Source organism: Rosa chinensis, chromosome 5 (genome assembly GCF_002994745.2).
Source record: "Rosa chinensis cultivar Old Blush chromosome 5, RchiOBHm-V2, whole genome shotgun sequence".
Lineage (NCBI taxonomy): Eukaryota > Viridiplantae > Streptophyta > Magnoliopsida > Rosales > Rosaceae > Rosa > Rosa chinensis.
Window position 1 is genome coordinate 5,336,191 of NC_037092.1, and position 21,466 is coordinate 5,357,656.

Genomic DNA, 21,466 nt, shown 5'->3' on the forward strand with positions numbered 1-21,466 from the left:
TTTCCTAGATTGCGACAAATTTCCTTTCTCTTTCTGGTAAATTTTTGTATCCTTACCGCCGTCCTTCTCGTGTGTAACTTTTCTCTCCTTTACATCATTATTTCCACGAATAAATCCACTTTTCCAAAAGTCATTTTCTTTTGCTTGCTCTCTTTTTGTTATTAAATCCCTTTTCCCGCAGAGTCTCCTCATTAGTCATCACTCGTGTGCAGTAAGACACAGCCCGTTGGATTGGGTCCAGTTTCAATTTCATAATCTCCACCATACGTCGTCGTTTCCCTCCACGTGGGCTGCTTGATTCGGATAAATAATGCAGTTACTCAGATATTCCCCGGTAGGACCCACCAGGGCCCCCACTTTCCCACCAAAAGATATCCCTTCGTCGCGCCCCCACAACGCTCCATCTGGCGCGTAAACTCCACACTCCGCAACGGACACATTAATCTCTGTAAGACTGTTACTCTCCTCCCTCTGATCCAATCAAAATTCAAAACCTTTCAATCTTATGCGTGCACGGTTCTTTAAAGCCCTTAAACCCAGAGACCACGTTTCACTTCCCACACCGAGAAATGAACCTGAAAACCGCAACTTTAAAACCGAAGCACTTTCCCACAGGAACCTGAAAAGCTCTGAGCTATGAATCTCCGGCAACGGACACCGGCCACGCGCGCCTACGCGCGGCCGGAGATGCAAGAGGCCTTCAACATAATCCCCATCCACAACCTCCTCGCCGACCACCCCTCCCTTCGCTACCTGGAGATACGCGCCGCGGCGGCCGCCCTACGCGCCGTCGGGGACCTCCGGAAGCCGCCGTTCGTGCCGTGGAAAAGCGACTACGACCTGATGAACTGGCTCGGAATCTTCTTCGGGTTCCAAATCGACAACGTTCGGAACCAGCGGGAGCACCTGGTCCTCCACCTCGCCAACTCCCAAATGCAGCTCCAGCCTCCGCCCAACCTCGCCGACGTCCTCGACCCCGGCGTCCTCCGCCGCTTCCGCCGCAAATTGCTCGAAAACTACACCTCCTGGTGCGCCTACCTCGGCCGCAGATCAAACCTCATCGTTTCCCGTCGCCGGCCCGACCATTTCCGCCGCGAGCTGCTCTACGTGGCGCTGTACCTGCTCGTCTGGGGTGAGTCCGGTAACCTAAGATTTACTCCAGAGTGTATTTGTTACATTTACCATCATATGGCTATGGAGCTCAATCAGGTCCTTGATGAGGACATTGACCCCGAGACGGGTCGGCCCTTTGTCCCCTCTGTTTCCGGTGAAAATGCTTTTTTGAAGAGTGTGATTATGCCGATTTACGCTACTATTAAGGATGAGGTTGAAAGCAGTAGAAATGGCACCAGGCCGCACTCGGCCTGGCGCAACTATGATGATATCAATGAGTACTTTTGGTCCAGGAGGTGTTTCAAGAATCTCAGATGGCCTATTAATTACACTAGTAATTTTTTCAGTACAACTCCGAAGGAGAGGAGGGTGGGGAAGACTGGGTTTGTGGAGCAGAGGTCGTTTTGGAATCTGTTTAGGAGCTTCGACAAGCTGTGGGTGCTGTTGATTTTGTTTTTGCAAGCTAGTCTTATTGTGGCTTGGGAGGGGAAAGAGTATCCATGGACGGCATTGGAGAGTAGGGACGTGCAGGTGCGGTTGTTGACTGTGTTTATTACTTGGGGGGGTCTTAGGGTGCTTCAGGCAGTGCTTGATGCTGGGACTCAGTATAGTTTGGTGACGAGGGAGACTTTGTTGCTTGGGGTGAGAATGGTGCTAAAGGCGGCGGTTGCAATAACGTGGACTATTCTATTTGCAGTGTTTTATGCGAGCATTTGGGCTCAGAAGAATTCCGATGGGAGGTGGTCTGCTGAAGCAAATAGCAAGATTGTTGATTTTTGTTGGGCTGTACTGTTTTTTGTTATTCCAGAATTGCTGGCATTGGTTCTGTTTATAGTTCCTTGGGTGAGGAACTTCATTGAAGAGTTAAATTGTAATGCAATTTATGTGTTTACATGGTGGTTTCACACCCGGATTTTTGTTGGTCGCGCACTGAGGGAAGGGCTTGTCAGTAATGTCAAATACACAGTGTTCTGGATTATTGTGTTGGCTTCAAAGTTTGCTTTCAGTTATTTCCTTCAGATCAAGCCGCTTGTTAACACGACAAAGACTCTCATGAAGATTAAGGTTCACACATACAAGATGCATGTTTTTTTTGAGGGGACTAATGTAATAGCAGTTGTGTTGTTGTGGATTCCGGTTCTGTTGATTTACCTGATGGATCTGCAGATATGGTATGCCATTCACTCATCCTTTATTGGTGCAACAATTGGGCTGTTTTCACATTTGGGGGAGATAAGGAATATCAAACAGCTGAGGCTTAGGTTTCAGTTTTTTGCTAGTGCATTGCAATTTAATCTCATGCCAGAGGAGCAGTCATTACGTCCCGAGCTGACAATGGTGAAGAAACTCCGCGATGCCATACACAGGCTGAGGTTGCGGTATGGACTTGGTCAAGCCTACAAGAAGACTGAATCAAGCCAAATAGAAGCTACCAGGTTTGCTTTGATATGGAATGAAATCATGACAACTTTCAGGGAGGAAGATCTTATTAGTGATCGAGAACTTGAGCTCATGGAACTGCCACCTAATTGTTGGAAGATTAGAGTTATTCGCTGGCCGTGTTTCCTCCTTGCAAATGAACTATTGCTTGCTCTACGTCAGGCAATGGAGCTGGCAGATGAACCTGATCAGTTGCTTTGGTTGAGGATATGCAAGAGTGAGTATCGGCGCTGTGCTATCATTGAAGCTTATGATAGCATAAGGTATCTGCTTCTTACGGTTGTTAGGGATGGCACAGAAGAAAATTCCATCATTGACCATTTTTTCAAGGAGATAGATCAATGTATTCAAAATCAGAAGTTCATGGTTACGTACAGGATGTCTCTGCTTCCGCAAATTCATGCCAAGTTAATTTCTCTTATTGACCTTCTGCTGCAATTAAAGAAAGATACAAGTAAGACAGTGGATATATTGCAGGCCCTGTATGAACTCTGTGTTCGTGAATTCCCACAGGTGAAGAGGTCCATGGCAACATTGAGGGTGGAAGGCCTGGCAACTCGTAGTAGATCCACTGAAGAAGGCTTGCTTTTTGAAAATGCGATTCAGTTTCCTGATGATGAGGATGCAACCTTTTTTAGGCATCTGCGACGTCTGCATACAATTCTCACTTCTAGAGACTCGATGCACAATGTCCCAGTGAATATTGATGCAAGAAAGCGCATTGCTTTCTTTAGCAATTCACTTTTCATGAACATGCCCCGTGCTCCCAATGTTGAGAAAATGATGGCTTTCAGTGTCCTGACTCCATATTATGATGAGGAAGTGTTGTATGGCAAAGAATCTCTTCGATCTGAGAACGAAGATGGGATTTCCACCTTGTTTTATCTGCAGAAGATTTATGAAGGTGAGTGGACAAACTTTCTGGAACGGATGTACAGAGAGGGCATGAAGAATGACGAGGAACTCTTTACTACGAAGGCAAGGGATCTCCGTGTTTGGGCATCATACAGAGGCCAGACATTATCGCGTACTGTGAGAGGGATGATGTACTACTATAGGGCGCTGAAGATGCTTGCCTTTCTTGATTCTGCATCTGAGATGGATATAGGGTATGGATCACAGCAAGTTGCCTCTCATGGTTTGATGACCCAAAATAACATTATGGATGGTGTACAGTCAGGTTTGCAACCAGCTTCACGAAAACTCGGAAGAACAGCCAGTGTGGCTTACTTATTCAAGGGCCATGAACGTGGCATTGCTATGTTGAAATTTACGTATGTGGTTGCCTGCCAACTATATGGGCAGCATAAGGCTAAGGGAGATCCCCGTGCTGAGGAGATATTATTTCTGATGAAAAACAATGAGGCCCTTCGAGTGGCCTATGTTGATAAGGTTGAGTTGGGGAGAGATGAGGTTGAGTATTACTCTGTGCTTGTTAAATATGATCAGCAGATCCAAAGCGAGGTAGAGATCTATCGGATCAGGTTGCCTGGTCCCCTGAAGCTCGGTGAAGGTAAACCAGAGAATCAAAACCATGCCATAATCTTTACCAGGGGTGATGCAATTCAGACAATTGACATGAACCAAGACAATTCTTTTGAGGAGGCACTCAAAATGCGGAATTTGCTGGAGGAATTCAAGAACTTTTATGGCCTCAGAAAGCCAACTATCTTGGGTGTCCGTGAGGATATCTTCACAGGTTCTGTATCATCCCTTGCTTGGTTCATGTCTGCTCAGGAGATGAGTTTTGTGACCCTGAACCAGCGTGTTCTGGCAAACCCTTTGAAGGTGCGAATGCACTATGGTCACCCAGATGTGTTTGACAGGTTCTGGTTCTTGCAGCGGGGTGGAATTAGCAAGGCTTCTAAAGTTATCAATATCAGTGAGGACATATTTGCTGGCTTCAATTGCACACTGCGAGGTGGCAATGTGACTCACCATGAATATATACAGGTGGGCAAGGGAAGGGATGTTGGGTTGAATCAGATCTCCATGTTTGAGGCCAAGGTTGCTAGTGGCAACGGTGAGCAGGCTTTGAGCAGAGATGTGTATCGATTGGGTCATAGATTGGACTTCTTTCGGATGCTTTCATTTTTCTACTCGACTGTTGGGTTCTACTTTAACACAATGATAGTGGTACTGACTGTTTATTCATTCTTGTGGGGCCGCCTTTTTCTTGCTCTCAGTGGTGTCGAGGACGATCTTGACACAAGCAACAATAAAGCAGTTGGTGTGATGTTAAATCAGCAGTTCATTATCCAGCTAGGGCTGTTCACCGCCCTTCCAATGATTGTTGAGAACTCTCTCGAACAGGGTTTCCTTACAGCAGTTTGGGAGTTCTTAACAATGCAGTTGCAGCTTGCTTCAGTCTTTTACACATTTTCCATGGGAACCCGTACCCATTACTTTGGTCGTACTATTCTTCATGGGGGTGCAAAGTACCGAGCAACTGGACGTGGCTTTGTGGTCCAGCACAAGAGCTTTGCTGAGAACTATCGACTCTACTCTCGCAGCCATTTTGTGAAGGCAATTGAGCTTGGGATTATTTTAGTAGTGTATGCTGCTCATAGCAGCGTGGCTCGAGATACCTTTGTTTACATTGGCATGAGTATCTCAAGCTGGTTTCTGGTAGTGTCATGGATGCTGGCTCCCTTTATTTTTAACCCTTCTGGATTTGATTGGCTGAAAACTGTCTATGACTTTGATGATTTTATAAGTTGGTTATGGTATTCTGGAGGGGTGTTTACAAAAGCTGAGCTGAGCTGGGAAACATGGTGGTATGAGGAACAGGACCATTTGAGAACAACTGGGCTTTGGGGAAAGCTATTGGAAATTATTTTGGATCTTCGTTTCTTCTTCTTCCAGTATGGTGTTGTGTATCAACTAGGTATTGTCCATGGAAACAAAAGTATAGGTGTTTACTTGCTGTCTTGGATATACATGGTTGTAGCTGTTGGGATTTATATGACCATATCCTGGGCTCAGAACAAATATGCAGCGAAGGAACATATATACTACCGGCTAGTTCAGCTTTGTGTCATAATGGTTATGGTACTCTTTATTGTTTTACTGCTGGAGTTCACTAGATTCAAGTTCCTTGACATTCTTTCAAGTCTCTTGGCATTCATCCCTACTGGCTGGGGTATAATTTTAATAGCTCAAGTGCTTAGACCTTTTCTGCAGACCACAGTGGTGTGGGATACTGTGGTTTCCTTGGCTCGAATTTACGATATGCTTTTTGGAGTAACTGTTATGGCTCCTGTGGCGCTGCTGTCATGGTTACCTGGATTTCAGTCAATGCAGACCAGGATCTTGTTCAATGAAGCATTCAGCAGAGGTCTCCAGATATCTCGTATCCTTACTGGCAAAAAGTCTAACTGAGCTGTATTTGGAGGTACTCAAGCCATTCAAAACTTCTGTAATTCTCCATCACGTGTTCAACTAACTTTTATTTTTGATCGGTACTAGGGATATGTGTTGATCATCATGTTTTTTTTTGTTCAGAGTCCGTCCTATGGATTCGTTTTGAATTCAAACAACAAAAATTGATACGATTAATTTGGTTCTATGTTTTTGTATTGGGTGGATAAACCCACCCTTGGACTACTTGTATAGTCTGAGTTCATTAAATCATATCATAGGCTTAGATTACTTGATGAATACTATTGGGTGGAAGGATTTGTTGTCTCTTTAAACATTGAACTGCAAAGCCATTTTATTGTTAGATCTAGGCTCACTTTTTGGTTCTGGGTTTGAAAATCTGTTTTAAGTTGTAGTTATTGCTGAATATTAGGAGACGGAATGTGGTTATTATATTCATCGATCACTAGTACTTGTGTTCCCTTTCTTGTAGTCTTTACCCAATTACAATAATCTAACCAGATCGTTTTATGTTTCAGGTCCTGATGGGGGGGTCTAGGTGTAAAAAACCCAAGTAGGCTGTACTCGTATTTTACTGACCAAGGTAGCTGCATGTATTTATATTAGTATATCAGTCTTATGACCAAATAATCTTAACCGTATTACTTCTGTTTCAGGTATGTGCTGTTGCTCACCTGATTCTTTAATTGGTGAATTCGGTTGCTGGTTCGTAGTTAATCAGCAACACCTTCCTCAATCGATTGGGTGTTCACAATTCTGATTCCGGCTAGGTTAGAGTAGAGATCTTGTAATGAAAATGAAACAGGGTGCACCCCAAGTTATTGGTAGGAGTGGTTTATCCAGGATCTGGTTTTGTACATATTGTTCATATCTAGTGTAGCTTCTATGCTAGGTTTTTCAGAGCGTATTAATGGCATTTGTGGATTTGCCCTCATTTCCAGTCTTCTTTTGAGCATATTGCTCCCACTATTTTGATTCAGTTGATTTTACAGTGCCATCACCATTTCAATGTTTCATTGGAAGATCTGATACTCTCTCACCAGAAAATTACACGAAGAAATGAAAATCAATCACAAAAAGCAACCATTGACAACGGAAAAAATAACCCCTGATCATATTACTACTTACAGCTTGCTGTAATCTAAAAGGCACAAATGGAGGAAGTACTAATCTTTGACTAGAAATTGAATGGTATATGAATAAATTCAATTATCAAAAAATTATTTCAAGGTATTCCCTCACAATTCCTCATTGCTGATGACAGGGACCTTTTCATATACAGTGGAGTGCCCAGATATTTTGGGAAGGATGCAACGGCCGCCAAACCTTTGCTGCAAGAAAATAATGGCAGCAAGCAGCAGACAACAACAGGGTATGATTATGTTCCAGGCAGTGGAGAAAAAATCGGTTCTGGGGTTTGCATAAATATATGAGAAAGCAAGTAACCATGTGTAAGCGCGAGCTCTGTACAGATCATAAGCATGAGGCAGCAGACGAATCATGGTGGTTCCAAAGTAAAAGGCACAGGACAGAGCCTTTTCACCTGAATTGACGAATAAGTTGAACAATATTTGCGGGAGTAGAAAACCGTCCAGGATGAATCCAGCATAAGACTTGAGGTCGTCCCAGAGAGAGCGTTGCGGGTGAACAAGATGCCATAGGTTAGCCACTCGCCGAAGCTTGCGATGAAATGGCCTGTATGAGTTCTGGTGAGTACTCATCCACTGGTGGACAGAGCAAGTAATCAGTGCACCAGCTGTGTACAATAGTAAGGTGGCATAAAGAACCTTCCTCTCAGAACCCATCAAGCTCTTCTGGCTATTATCACCTTGTCTCGATGACCAGGTCAGTTGGAGAAGAAGCAGCTGCAAAATGAAAGTTACCAACATTATCACCCTGACCATTACTTCATTAACCTGGAGCCATCCACCAATCCCAAGAAAAGTACTCTGCTTGCTTTGGTTTGGTGCAAGCATTGCTTCAAAGTTGAACAGAAGAGGAATCACGTATCCCAGAGTAAGAACAATGAGCATGACAATTGAAGTGAATGGGAGCACATCTGGGTTTTTCTTCACAAAATAGAGCTGCCATCCGACAAAAGCACATGCAAGTGTATTGGAAATCAAAACCATAACAATCTCAAAATCGATTCTCGTAATGGATGCAGCAGCTTGGTTATGGTAAATTGAAGTTGAAGAGAAGTCAATACGTTCAAAATAAAGAGGGTCTGACTTATTCCTCGTGCTTTCAATAGTTCCCTTGACATTCTGGCCATCCTTGGTATCCAATGGAGGAAAGTGTACATCAATTTTAACAGAACAGTCTAACATATCCTTTTTAATCGAATTTTGTTCCTTGGATGGTACATGCCTACATCCTATCATGCATAGGTTTCCATAATCTCTATCATATATTCCTTCAGCAGCTAGTTCTGCTTTAGATGGGAAGACATCATGAAAAAATTGAACACCACGTGTGAAGCTCAACTTATAGGTAATGTTCATCGGACTGCTATGGCTTTTCTTCCGACGACTTGGTACTTCTGTTTCCTGTGGTTTATCCCAAAACCGGCGTCCATAAATCCGGTCATCATCAACAAATAATGGCGATGAATAACCCCATGCAACTTGTCCTTTGCTGTTGCTCACTCTCATGTCAAATTTCAGATCTGATGAATACTCCTCAGGATATCGCTTTCCTTTGCCTCTCCCAGCCCTCTTTTCCGCACATGTTTTTCTCAGATTGTCGTTCACAGAATATTCATATTTGTATCCTAAGAGTTTCACTAACCATCCCGACAAACCTTGGAACCCAATTTTACTGAAGTAACCAGGATCACTCACTTTTTTGTCGCTCCAAATTTGCCCCACAACAGCAGACCTATTTTGTAAAGACAACTTTACTGGAAATCTCAAGCTGAGTTTAGTTGAGCAGTCTCCAACACGAGCACTAGTCAAAGATTCTGTAAAATTCAGAATCCTACATGCAACCGCGCATAGACGATTCCCCTTCTCATCCCATTCCCCTTCAGCAATGAACGTCGTGCTAGGCACAAATGGAAATCTTATGTATTCATCTACACTGGAGTTGGAAAACCCCAACAACATCTGCACTTTCCTCCCTTCTGTACACCGAGTCCCATAAAAAACCAACGAGCCAGGTACATATCCAACATCCCCACCAAGAGGATTGCAATTCACACCCCCACACTCACTCCCATACACCAATTCATATCTCTCAAGACGGTTACCAAGCAACCTACACAAATCACGTCTTGAATCATTCAAATTCTCCAAAGCTATACTCTCTCCTCTATCAACACTACTCGGAAAACTACTCAGCCTATCTTTCCCAACAAATGTATACTCATAACTACGTTTCACAGACAAACCCAACATCAAAACGGGATCAAAATAATTCTTACCATCATCGCCCTCAGCAATAACAACGCTCTCTAAACTCCCAGTAATCAAACTATCATAAACACTAGACCATTTCGGATAATTAAGCTTAAGAACAACACTAGCCTCAAACTTACCTGCATTATACATGGACATAACTTTCCCAATCATACACAGCTTCTTTGACGATTCTGAATAATACCCATCAAGCCTAAACCTCACTACGCCCCGCCGGACCGGAATTCTGGGCTTAACCAACTTCAGATTCCGGCGAGTCGAATAGCCCAGAAGAGATTGAAGATCCATACTTCCTTTGACATGGAAAATGCCATCGGCTAGGGTTCGAGCTACGTAGTTGGGCCGGAAGATGAGAGCTTTGCGGCCACCGGAGCTCTGATTGAAAAGGCGATCGCCGCCGGTGAAGTAACTGCTGTGGAATCCGAGGTCTTGGATGGAGAGGGTGGTGAGGAACCACTTGGGGTGCGTCTCCGATTTGGGAACGACGTCGTTGCAGTGTTTGGAGTATAGTTGATCAAGATTGGGGATTTGGTTCAGGGTTGAAGCTGTGGGGGCGAAATTGATGAAGAAGAAGAGGAGGAGGAGGGGAGTGAGTAGGGATTTATGGGTTTGTGGAGGAGTGGTTGGGAAAACCACCCTAGATTTTAAATTGGTCTCCATAGCTCTGCTAGCAATGAAGGAGGAGAGAGCTAGAGAAGAAGAAGCGCAGGAACTTGAGCAAGAATATATAGGTATTCCATTTCCTCTTTTTTTTTTTTTTTTTTTTTTTTTTTTTTGACTCTTTAACTTTAATAGCTTGAGCGTAATACTGTGGTAAAAATGGGTGAGTCGAGCCGAATGCGAAGGTGATTAAGCTCAGTGCATACGAAATCAAGTAGGGTTTAAGTTTGAAGCTTAGCTCAACTTGATCTTCATCAAAAATAAATAATATATATCTTACTATTATCAGTCGAGTTTTTTAAGTATAAAAAGATACAAATTGCTCATGAGCCTTATAAGTTACATAAATCAGTGTTCAAATTCCGGTAGTTTTTCACTATATGTGTTCCATCTTTTTTTTTTTTTTTAACTCTTTAACTTTAATAGCTTGAGCGTAATACTGTGGTAAAAATGGGTGAGTCGAGCCGAATGCGAAGGTGATCAAGCTCAGTACATACGAAATCAAGTAGGGTTTAAATTTGAAGCTCGGCTCAACTTGATCTTCATCAAAAATAAATAATATATATCTTACTATTACCAGTCGAGCTTTTTAAGTATAAAAATATACAAATTGTTCATGAGCCTTATAAGTTGCATAAATCAGTGTTCAAATTCCGGTAGTTTTTCACTATATGTGTTCCATTTTTTATTTTATTTCTCTTTAACTTTAATAGCTTGACGTTAATCTTATGGTAAAAATGCACGAGTCGAGTCAAATGCAAAGGTGATCAAGCTCGGTACACATGAGCTCAAATTGAAATTTAACAAATAAGTTTGATATGAACTTATTCAAACTGGTTTTTAAGGATATTTGATAAGTTCATGAGCTTTGTAAACCGCATGCATAGAGTGTTCAAATTTGGATGGTTTTTCTTATGAACTTCAATATTGAGTTCAAGCTATGTCAATTTTTTCAACAAAAAAAATGTGCCAAAAACAAGTTGAACTCAAACTATATCGAGCAGTCAAAGAAAATCCAGTAATTTATGGTAATAATGTATATAAAGTAATATTGCGACTCAAAGAGACTTGTGGAGCATCATATAATTACTAGGCTATGGTAATGAGACTAAAAAAATCACGGTTAGCTTACCAAAACTTATTTCAAGGTACTTATAGTCCCTCACAATTAGGCATTGCTGATGACAGAGACTTTCTCATATACACAAGAGGTCTTGTCTAAATTTATTGGGAAGAATGCAACGGCCACCAAGCCTCTGCTGCAAGAAAACAATGGTGACAAACAACAGACCACAGCAAGGAATGATGATGTTCCAGGCAGTGGAGAAAAAATCCGATGCCGGGTTTGCATAAAGAAATAGAGAGCAGGAAGCCGAGGAAATGTATGAGCCCTGTAAAGATCATATGCATGAGGCAACAGACGGATTATGGTAGTTCCGAAATAGAATGCACAGGTGAGAGCCTTTTCTCCTGAATTGAAGAACAAGTTGAACAGTATCTGTGGGAACAGGAAACCGTCCAGGGCAAAGCCACTGTAAGGCTTGAGGTCATCCCAGAGATTGTGTCGCTGGCGAACAATATGAAGAGGCAAATGGACGTGTAGTGGTATGTATGAGGTGTGGTGAGTATGGATCCACTGGTGGTCGAAACAAGAAATCAGTGCACCAGCTATGTATAGTGGTAAAGTTGTATAAAGAACCTTTTTCTCGGATTCCCTCAAGCGCTTCTGGCTTCCATTACCTTGTCTCGAGCACCAGGTCAGCTGGAGAAGCCGCAGCTGCAGCAGGAAAACTACCAACATCATCACGCTGACAATTACTTCATTCACCTTGTGCCATTCACCAGTGCCAAGAAACTTATCCTGCCAGTTGTTGCGGTTTCGCATAAACATTGCTTCAAAGTTGGACAGAAGAGGAATCGCGTACCCCAGAATGAGAACAACAAGCATCACAATGGAGATGAACGGGAGTACATCTGGGTGTTTCTTCACATAATAGAGCTGGCAGCCAACAAAGACACATGCAAAGAAGTTGGAAATTAGAACCATAACATTCTCCAAGTCCATTCTTGAAATGGACTTTGCAGCTTGCCTTTCGGTAATGGAACCTGAGTATAATAACTCCATAGGCTCAAAATAAAGAGGGTCTGACTTTCTCCTTGTGCTTTCAATAGTCCCATTGACAATTCTACGATTCTTGGCATCCAATGGAGAAAACTGGAGATTAATTTTGATAGCACAGTCTAGCGTATCCTTTTCCATCAATTCTTGATCTTTTGACAATACATGCCTACATGCATAGATTACCATTATCCCTATCATATATTCCTTCAGCATATATTTTTGTTGAAACTGAGGTGTACCATTATCAAAGAAATTATAGTCATGTATGAAACTGAAGGTTAAATCATAGCTCATATTCACCACACTACTATGGCTTTTCTTCAGCAGTTTATCCCAAAGCCCAGCATGACTTCGATCGCCATCCACAAACAATGGGGATACATGAACCCATTCAGTTTGCCCTGTACTGTTTCTCACTGCCATTTGAAGTGTCATTTCCAACAAATGCTCATCAGGGTATTTCTTTCTTTTTCCTTCATTGGTCTTCTTTTCATCACAAGTTTTCCTCACCGTGTCATACTCAGTGAATTCGTTTTTGTAACCTGGTAAGAATTTCATCAACTGCTCCGACACTCTGTGAAACCCAATTTTACCAAAGTAATTAGAGTCATTCACCGCTCTGTTGCTCCAAATTTGCCCCACAATACTAGACCTATTTCTTAAAGACACCCGTGCAGGTAACCTAAAGCTGAGTCTAGTCGAACAATCTCCCACAACAGCATTAGTCAATGACTCCGTAAAATTCAAAATCCGGCACGCAACAGCTAACATACGATTCTCCTTCTCAATCCATTCCCCTTCAGCAATCAAACTTGTCCTAGGTTCAAAGGGAAAAGTACTACCCCGTCCATGAAAACTCGAGTTGGGAAACCCCAACAACATCTGCATCTTCCCATCTTCACACCGAGTCCTACGAAAAACAAAGAACTTAGGTACATATCCAACATCTCCACCGAGAGGATTGCCAAAATCACTCTCATATTCCAATTCATATCTTTCTCCTGTAAAACCAAAACCACCAACAGCGCTACATACACTGCGGCTCGAACGACCAAATTTCTCTAGAGCTAAACTATCCATACCTAAACTCTCCCCTCTATCATAACCAACCAAAGAGCCATTCAGACGACCATTCCCAATGAATGTGGGCTGATAACCAGATTTCCGAGATAACCCCAGTATCGAAATGAGTTCAAAATAATTCAAATCTATCTCATCAGAAACACTCTCCAAAGTCCCGGTCACTAAAATATCTAAAATACTAGTATTTTTTTGGGATAATTAAGCTTCAGAACAACCAGAGACTCAGAACTGATGTGAGAAACAGTACCAACCATACAGAGCTTGTCACCGGAATCTGAATAGTACCCATTGAGCCGAAAGAGCGGTGAGATCACCGGAGCAGATTCAACTTTAAGAGCCAAGCTCCCTCTGACGATTGAGCCGCCATGTTGGACATGAAAGCTGACGCCTTTCCGGAAATTCAAGGCGGTTGTGTTGTGGGTTTGAGTAAAAAGCCGGCCGCCGCCGGTGAAGTAACCGGTGCCGATGTCGTTGAGGAGCGGTTTTGAGGGGAAGGGGTGGGAGTTTGGAACGACATCGTTGCAGTGTTGGGTGTATAAGGAGTGAAAATTGGAGGGAGTTGCATGGGCTGATGGTGTAGTGTTGGTGATGAAGATGAAGATGAACAAGAAGAAGAGGAAGGGAACCCTAACGCTAACCCTAACCTAGATTGTTGGAATGGAGATGAAGAAGAAGAATTGGGTTCCATAGGGGAGAGGGAAGAGCTGAAGAAGAAGGTGACGGCCCTTAAATGGGCGGGTAACTTATGAAATCTTTATTTTATTTATTTTTATTTCTTTAAAAACAATTTTCCCTTTTTATTCAAATAAAATTATATAACACACACATATATATATATATATATATATATTATTTTCTATCAAATATTTTTTTTTTCTAATTCGCAATTAATGAGTCTAGAGCATAAAGTGTTGAGAAGGTTGTATGAAGTGTTGAGAATGGAGGACAGTTTCAAAATCTGAAAGCATCATCTAACACGCCAACTCAACTCTTGCTTTTTATTCACAAATTTTACATGCAAGACATGGTACAATACAGATACAACATGACAATTTATTTTTACAGATATCGACAACCGTGTGGGAATCGTTTTCTCTTATCTGGTAAAGAGCAATCACAAATTCAGAAACATACATGACCAATCTTACACTGAACACACATTGACACTATGGATTTATTTATACACAAAGCAGGAATTCTTCCTTGAGTACCTAGTATATTACAAGCTTGCACCTTTTGCATCGTTCTCATTTCCCTGGCGCGATGAACTGGTTGCAGTCGATTCCCTTAGCAGAAAATGCCTCCACTAGTTTCTGAAAGAGCTTAGCAAGCATAATTTTGAACCCAGTAGAGCTTCCCTCTTTATCATCGGTTTTCTGAAAATCAACAGCACACCCTATTGGAACCCCCTCCATATATGCCTTACAAGACATTAGAATATTTTCAGAGCGCTGAGTGAAGTGTTCCATCACAAGCCCCTCAAAATGCTGCACCAACATCATAGTTAGAATGCGTACAAAAAAACTAGAAGTCAAAGTAGTACGTACGTTGGTAAATGAGATGAATAAAGCAATGTACCGTAGGCGGCTTTTGGAGAGAAAACAGCATGGACTTGCAAGTCATAAGGAATGCATTTTCATTATAGCTCACTGAGTTTTTCTCTCCCTCAGTTCTTCCCACCTGCTGATCATATCCAGCTTCATTGAAATATGGCCTGTCATTAAGCACAAGGGCCTGAAGGGAGAGAAGAACTTGAAGAATGGTGGAGTTCCCAGGATTCCAAACTTCACTGCCCGTACCAGTCCACGTGTTAAGCAGACTGAGACAGACCTTTCCAGACTCATACAAGTTCGGGTTCACACGCAGCCCACCAGAAATGTAGTGTACCATCTGCATAGAATTTCAGGTTCACGATAATTTTCTTAAGGTTGGACTATCTCAGTTAGAACTTAACAAACATCACTGTGAAATAAGAACAGCACAACTAGTCATATGTAACACTTACAGGTGGCTCATGAGGATACTCTGGTGGAAGATAAATGTCAAAGAAGAAAAGCCCATCATGATATGGAGTTCCTGGGGTACCAACAATGGCTGCCCGCAGTAGATCCATCCTTTCCTCAAACGCACGGACATAGATTTGTTCTGTTCATAACAGCAGAGTTTAGTTACACAGTATATAAGTTGGCTATTAAGTGCTTACTTAACTAAAGAAAGATGGACAAGTTAAAGTTCAAAAAGATGAAGTGCTAACCAGGAAGATCTTTCTCTAAGATGCTCCACTCTTGCTGAACCTTCTTCATCCAACCTCTTTTTACCTGTGAGGGAAAAAATAGAAAGAAATACAATGACTATCATGACTGTATGATACTATGAATATATAAATGGTGTTTTGAAGAATATCGCATCAAGCTTCTAACCTGAGATAATGCCAACTCCTTGCTGGCACTATGAAAATGGTGATCTGCACAATCAGCAAGCATGTCAAATTGCCTGAACTGATCTGCATTCTCTTTGTCTTTCAAACATGGAAGATATCTGTTCCCCTCAATGTCTTCGCCTTCATGATTCAAATTTTCATTGCCAATAATGTCAGACTCAGACGTTGAATGTGGCTCAATGCAGACATCACGAGTTTCTACTATTCCTTTCTCATGGGAGATCCCGGATTCCTTTCCAATTTCAGAAGTACAGACTGATGGGGAAGGACCTGAAAGTGATGTGTAACTATGGGATCCAAAGAGACTCACAGCGATGCTCGAGAAAAATCCAATGGCAGCTTGAGGAAGGAAATAGGAACTAGACTCGCTTGTGTACGGTTTACAACTTTTAGCAGCATCATCTAAATTGAAGGAATCCTGAACACATAAAAACTTATTCAGCTTGTTGTGAGGAAAGTCAAGATGATACAGGCTCTGACCACATATTTTCAGTGTCTTTGTCATAGAGAGAAAGGGAGAGATGGATATACCTTTCCTTCTTCGTTATTAGGTTGTTTTTCATGTTGAATTATCTCTTTGTTCAATTCCTCAGTGTCATCTTCTACGGGGATTGCAGCTGAACCTTCATGTTTATCAAACCGGAAAATTTCACATGGGGCCATCTGTAAGACCAACAGGGAACTTAAATTAGGATTATGAAGATCAAATACCAACAGGGAACTTAAATTAGGATTATGAAGATCAAATGGGAAACCAACATCAGCTAAGGATAGACTTAAAAATGATACCTTGCTTGTAATACCAGTTGCCCATCTCACTTCTACAGCACCATCTATGAAGCCCAAAACATTGCCAATGCAAGGTAGGTAACTTTTATCTGTGAAGTCATCTTGATCCCCACTGAAGTTCTTCTCTTCCGGAGCTACCTCCTCAGTCATGTCAGACCTTGTGTTTGGATAGTTTTTATCAGCTTGTTCACCAAACTGATTCTGGACCATCCTGAACACATAATCTCCAAAACAGTAGGAGTAATCCGGGTGCTCAACAAGTTCATAAGCACTTACAACTTCCTCCATCTGCTCTCCCTCTAAATTATTTGTTTCGGGTGCAGTTATAGTTTTCCATTGCACCTTTACTGTTCGTTCCTTTGCATCCACACCACGCACAACACCCCACCTTTGGCTGCTAAACAAGTTTGGATCATCATAAGTTCCCTTTTCAAGGACAAACTGTTCAGGCCAAAATTCATGATCATTTACAACACTGACCGGAACTAATGTCTGTGAATCCACTTCCAAAGACTGGCTACCATCTTGCCACAGAACATCAACTTTGGTCTTTGTCTTTGAGATTACAAAGATTTCCTCAATCTTTGACTTGGGATTTCTTCTCTTAAATCCTCTTTCTGAATTGTTTTGCTTGTTAGTGAGCTCACAAGTAGAAGTTCTATGAAAAGCCTGCTCCGAAAAACCTTTACACTCAGCAATTGCAAGCATACACCAGTCACCAAGCTGCCAATTGGCATGAGAGAAACATGATACCAAAGTCAATTTCTTTGAATCCAGCAGATGTGGAGGAGCGGGAAAATTCGAACTACAACCTACGAGAACAGAGGCAAGCCAATCAACATACATTAAACCTCCTTCCAAAGAACAAACAGTTCCTTCATCTTGATTTTCCCTCCAGTTACCACAAAACCATCTAGTTGATTTGGAAACAGTTGAGGGCCTAACCTTTACTCTCTGTCCTGGATAATATGGGTACTGTGGGTCTTCAAGTATGTTTGGGGAGACGGGTACGAGCTTCTCTGGATCCACAGCAGTCACCACACACTCTGTGCCATCGTCAAAGACAACAGCTACATAGTCAACCACTCTATCCACCCTTCCAAGCCAAGGCCCACAAACAACATAATCCCCCACCGAAATGGGACGGATCTTTGACAGATTCTTCGAGTTTACATTTTTGATTATATTTCCATTCACACTCTCCAAATCAACAGACATCTTAATGCCAACAACTTTTCCCATCTGTCCAGATGGATCTTTGACGGAGCTTACTATGTCCCCATATATAAATCCCCTCTCGAATGAGAGAAAGTCATCAATTTTCCCAATGCTAGCCTCGAGGCTAGACAATAGGCTGCTGGCATGCCCACCATAGAAATATTCGATTCCCTCTTGATCCTCAATGCTACCAGTCTCACTGTAACTGTCCCAATCAGAGTCACTAAGAACCATATCCATCGTTCAGATGCCTATCAGAAGATAACCATGTACAATTTTAAGTTAATTCGATCATATAACTAAAAGTATCTATGCATATGCATTTACAGCATGTATACGTGCATGTATACATAATTACAGGATAACAAAACAACCAAAAAGAAAATTAATGGAAAGAGTAACAATTCCTTGCTACATTCCTCACCTAAGTTGCAAAATGAGAACAAAATAATCAGTTCTCCAGAGAAACTCAGATAACCTTCAATGAGTTGCAAGATATGAGTGCTGTCGAAGAAAAGACACAAACCTGAACAAAATACATGTATAGTTGAGCAACTTAGGATTTGTTTAACTGTAGTGCTAAGATAGAGATATGTGGGAAGAACTAAAAACATAAAACTGAGTACAGAATAGTAATGTCATCTACACACCTTCTACCACGAAATATATCAATTAGCACCGGCTAATCTTAATCTTCTGTTGAAACCCTTAGTATGCACTGCTACAAGGATCAGATAGTTTGTGTAGCCTTCAAAGGATAGAATGATAGTTTACCAGCAGTTCCTGGATATTATCCAGGATAATGTGCCAGTATCTCCAGTAGGGTATTTTCACCACTAAAACTGGAGATCTAATGCCAAAGGAGATTTGCCCGAGGGCGGTAACAAGAGTCAACTAAGGACTCAAAATGCCAAAGGAGATTTGCCCTAAAAGGCTAACAAGAGTCAACAGAGGACTCGAAATGCCAAAGGAGATTTGCCCGATCGGCGATGAGATCTTTCCTAGAAGTTGAGCTGAAGCTTCCTGAAGTAGCAACTAGCAAGCAGAATGCCACGGTGATATAAAGTGATTACAAGTCCAACAAAGATGAACACTTCTCATCCACTACACAGGAAAGCCAACCAGACGGAACTTCAGTAACTTTGCCAAAGGAGATTTGCCCAACAGAGCTGAATTTTTTTTTTTTTTTGGTTGTTTTTGACTTCTCAAAGATAAATACCTACAACAAACTAAACTGAAGAGTTTGCTTCTGTAAGAACCAAACTCTTTTGCCAAAGGAGATTTGCCCCAAAATGATGCCTAAGTATCTGTAAGGGTTTATCCTGCCAAAGGAGGTTAGCCTCAAAAAGAGTTCAACCAACCACCAGATTGCAGGAATGAGATTACCAAAGTTCAATCCGCCCGACAGAAAAACTAATCCCTAAATTACTAACAGACGTAGCTGAACAAGCACGTGTAACTGTGAAAGATCTAGAGAGCTTCTCTAACAGGTAGAATACTACATACACCCAGCAACAACACCGCCTTAATATTGCATGAAAACGCTAAGAAATCTATCAAATATCCACTTCTCAATGCCAAAGGTCATAAGAGCTTCTTTAAAGAGCTGAATATTTCCTGGGAACCTGCAAAAGTACCGCCTTGTCAAATTTCAGAGAGATGAGAATATAGAAACAAAGAAGTAAACCATAGAGTCCAATCCAGAATTAAGGGAACAGAAAGAATATAGAAGGGCCATACAGGAAGATGCATAAAGGAGATGTAGAAACAGAACATGTGATTTCCATGTACATGAAAGGATTGGCCACAATGGATGCTTTTTAACAACTAAAAAAAAATTTAAGACATCTTATAGCTATCTTCTATGCGATTTCATTTGAAATGTAGAAATACTAATCCACAGACATCTTATAGCTATCTTCTATACGATTTCATTTAAAATGTAGAAATACTAATCCACAGAGAGAGAGAGAGAGAGAGAGTCATATGATGCTACAATCTTAAAAAATGGAGCTTGAAAATTGCTCCAGATTGCATAAAGATTATGAAATATGTATTATATACTCCTTGAGAAGCATTTCAGAAATACAACCGCAGTAAGAGCTGCAGAGTTGAGCAACAACTAAAACCAGAAATAAAACTCTCACTCCAATTAAATCATCTGGGACATGAATCAAACAGCTTATGTTCCAACCAAAAATTTCAAATTCGTTTATAAATCAATCTCCAAGCCAATTACAAATTTCACAAATTCTCAAAAATCCATGCTTTCTGTATGTACCGCTTGAAAACGTAACATTCCAAAAGATATCTAATTTCCAGAACCCATCAATTCTTTGCTCAAAGTTCAAAACTTGTTGCAGACAATATGAAAAACAGTCCAACTTGATCATCAATAACACTGACACACAAGAAAATTCCAACTAAAACCCATCAAAATCCCTGATACATATGCATAATATACGAGAATTAACAAAAAAGGCAGAAACTTTAGTGAGGAAGCGTACCATTTGCTGCCTCCAGGAAGCAAAGTGACCGTTACAAAAGTCATGAATAGAGACGAAAGAACCCAGAAAACATGAGAAAGCCACCAAAAGCTGACAAGAGGAAGTCAACCCACAACACAGCTCCTCTAAACAACACCAACCTTCTCATTCTCCTTCTTCAGCTTCTGGGTACTTTCTCTCACTGTTTCATCTTTTTCTTAGGAAAAGGCTGCTGGGTTTTCAGAAACAAAGAGGTCCAGTTGCTCAAACGCGTCTCTTAGGCCATAAACAAAGCTCGAAACCATATCACAGTGACACGCGCGCAAAGACCAAAACCAAGTGCGAGCTCTCTGTTTTTGGTTTGTTGAATTTGGCACGACTTCTTGTGCCTCAGACGTCGGAGGTTTTGAGTGCTTGTGTTTCTGTCACGCCCAATTAGATTATAAGAAATATACCCACAGTATTTAGATACAAAGTGCAGCTTATTTCCAAGGACTGTTCTACCCTTTTCTTGACATGTTATTGGGTCGCTCTAAAAGTCCATCGACTCCGATCTACATCACAAGAACTCTGTTTTTCCTTTTCAATGTACGTTGTAAAACTTTATTGATCAAGGTAAGTCATACACAATGATATACTTTGTTTGGTAACAACGGAACATGCTAATGCTTATAAAATCATTGGTGTTCGTGTTTGTCGTAATTGTTTTACGTACGTTTTACTAAATATGTTTAAACTATATGTCGTTTTAAACTTTTGTTTAACTAATTTTTGAATATGAAGTTTATAATGCAACTTTTAAACACACATAATACATGCACCTTGAGTGTAAGCATATGGTCCTATCTCAAGTGGTCGAATTCAAATTTCCTTTCTTTAGAAAGAAGTGATGACAGTCCAAATTAAAAGATTTATTCTTCTTTAAACAAAGTAGGGGTGGGAAATTCACAAAGACAATGCAAAAATGGTCTAATTTATAAGAAAAGTTGGTAATCGCATAAATCAAATACACTCATGAAAATATTTAATTTCTTATAGTCTGTACAAATTGCATGTTGCTTCGCATATACGTACAGCCTGCAGATCTGCATGTGTTTTAGGGTTTAGAGGTACCTATTAAATTCCAATACTCGACTCAGAGTCATGAAAGCTGCTAGCTGAATTTGAATTCTTGCTATAGCAATTTTATATTGAATTCTAAAATAATTATTTATAAAATCTTCATATTAGTTACATGTCAAGTAACAATTTATCGGATACAGAACTAAATATTTCTAGCTAACATATCTAATATATAAGAAGTGTTCAATTAGAT

At 41.2% G+C, this 21,466-nt stretch overlaps 4 protein-coding genes and 1 non-coding gene across 5 annotated transcripts; 2 read left to right on the forward strand and 3 right to left on the reverse strand.

Annotated features, from left to right (window-relative positions):
- Positions 1 to 431: 431 nt before the first annotated feature.
- LOC112165047 (callose synthase 11) lies at positions 432 to 6,877 on the forward strand. The gene is made up of 3 exons (XM_024301439.2): positions 432 to 5,947; positions 6,453 to 6,517; positions 6,591 to 6,877. The coding sequence occupies exon 1, from the start codon at positions 637 to 639 to the stop codon at positions 5,932 to 5,934; it is 5,298 nt and encodes a 1,765-aa protein (XP_024157207.1). The 5' UTR covers positions 432 to 636; the 3' UTR covers positions 5,935 to 5,947; positions 6,453 to 6,517; positions 6,591 to 6,877.
- LOC112168547 lies at positions 3,584 to 3,663 on the forward strand. Its single transcript, XR_002924308.1, has one exon. It is a non-coding gene; the product is annotated as a small nucleolar RNA J33 (small nucleolar RNA).
- A 143-nt stretch (positions 6,878 to 7,020) lies between the features above and the next one.
- LOC112165048 lies at positions 7,021 to 10,053 on the reverse strand. Its single transcript, XM_024301440.2, has one exon. It carries the CDS (start codon positions 10,011 to 10,013, stop codon positions 7,173 to 7,175), a length of 2,841 nt encoding a protein of 946 aa, XP_024157208.1. The 5' UTR covers positions 10,014 to 10,053; the 3' UTR covers positions 7,021 to 7,172.
- Positions 10,054 to 11,181: 1,128 nt separating this feature from the next.
- Positions 11,182 to 13,507, reverse strand: LOC112202977. Its single transcript, XM_024344011.1, has 2 exons — positions 13,470 to 13,507; positions 11,182 to 13,396 (listed from the first exon to the last, which is right to left on the reverse strand). The coding sequence occupies exons 1-2, from the start codon at positions 13,505 to 13,507 to the stop codon at positions 11,182 to 11,184; spliced, it is 2,253 nt and encodes a 750-aa protein (XP_024199779.1).
- A 683-nt stretch (positions 13,508 to 14,190) lies between these two features.
- LOC112202765 (probable ubiquitin-conjugating enzyme E2 24) lies at positions 14,191 to 20,596 on the reverse strand. Its single transcript, XM_024343767.2, has 10 exons — positions 20,173 to 20,596; positions 18,316 to 19,290; positions 18,090 to 18,191; positions 16,448 to 17,916; positions 16,190 to 16,321; positions 15,639 to 16,076; positions 15,473 to 15,536; positions 15,224 to 15,363; positions 14,797 to 15,108; positions 14,191 to 14,705 (listed from the first exon to the last, which is right to left on the reverse strand). Exons 4-10 carry the CDS (start codon positions 17,903 to 17,905, stop codon positions 14,466 to 14,468), a joined length of 2,784 nt encoding a protein of 927 aa, XP_024199535.1. The 5' UTR covers positions 17,906 to 17,916; positions 18,090 to 18,191; positions 18,316 to 19,290; positions 20,173 to 20,596; the 3' UTR covers positions 14,191 to 14,465.
- Positions 20,597 to 21,466: the final 870 nt, after the last annotated feature.

Excerpts from the sequence above, each read along its gene's own strand:
- LOC112165047 (XM_024301439.2), top strand. The coding sequence starts at position 637 with ATGAATCTCCGGCAACGGACACCGGCCACGCGCGCCTACGCGCGGCCG.
- LOC112165048 (XM_024301440.2), bottom strand. The coding sequence starts at position 10,013 with ATGGAGACCAATTTAAAATCTAGGGTGGTTTTCCCAACCACTCCTCCA.
- LOC112202977 (XM_024344011.1), bottom strand. The coding sequence starts at position 13,507 with ATGGGTACTATTCAGATTCCGGTGACAAGCTCTGTATG. Across the intron at positions 13,397-13,469 it reads CCGGTGACAAGCTCTGTATG|TATTTTAGATATTTTAGTGA; the intron begins GTTGGTACTGTT and ends AAAAAATACTAG.
- LOC112202765 (XM_024343767.2), bottom strand. The coding sequence starts at position 17,905 with ATGGATATGGTTCTTAGTGACTCTGATTGGGACAGTTACAGTGAGACT. Across the intron at positions 16,077-16,189 it reads CTAATAACGAAGAAGGAAAG|GATTCCTTCAATTTAGATGA; the intron begins GTATATCCATCT and ends TTATGTGTTCAG. Across the intron at positions 14,706-14,796 it reads CTCTCCAAAAGCCGCCTACG|CATTTTGAGGGGCTTGTGAT; the intron begins GTACATTGCTTT and ends ATGTTGGTGCAG.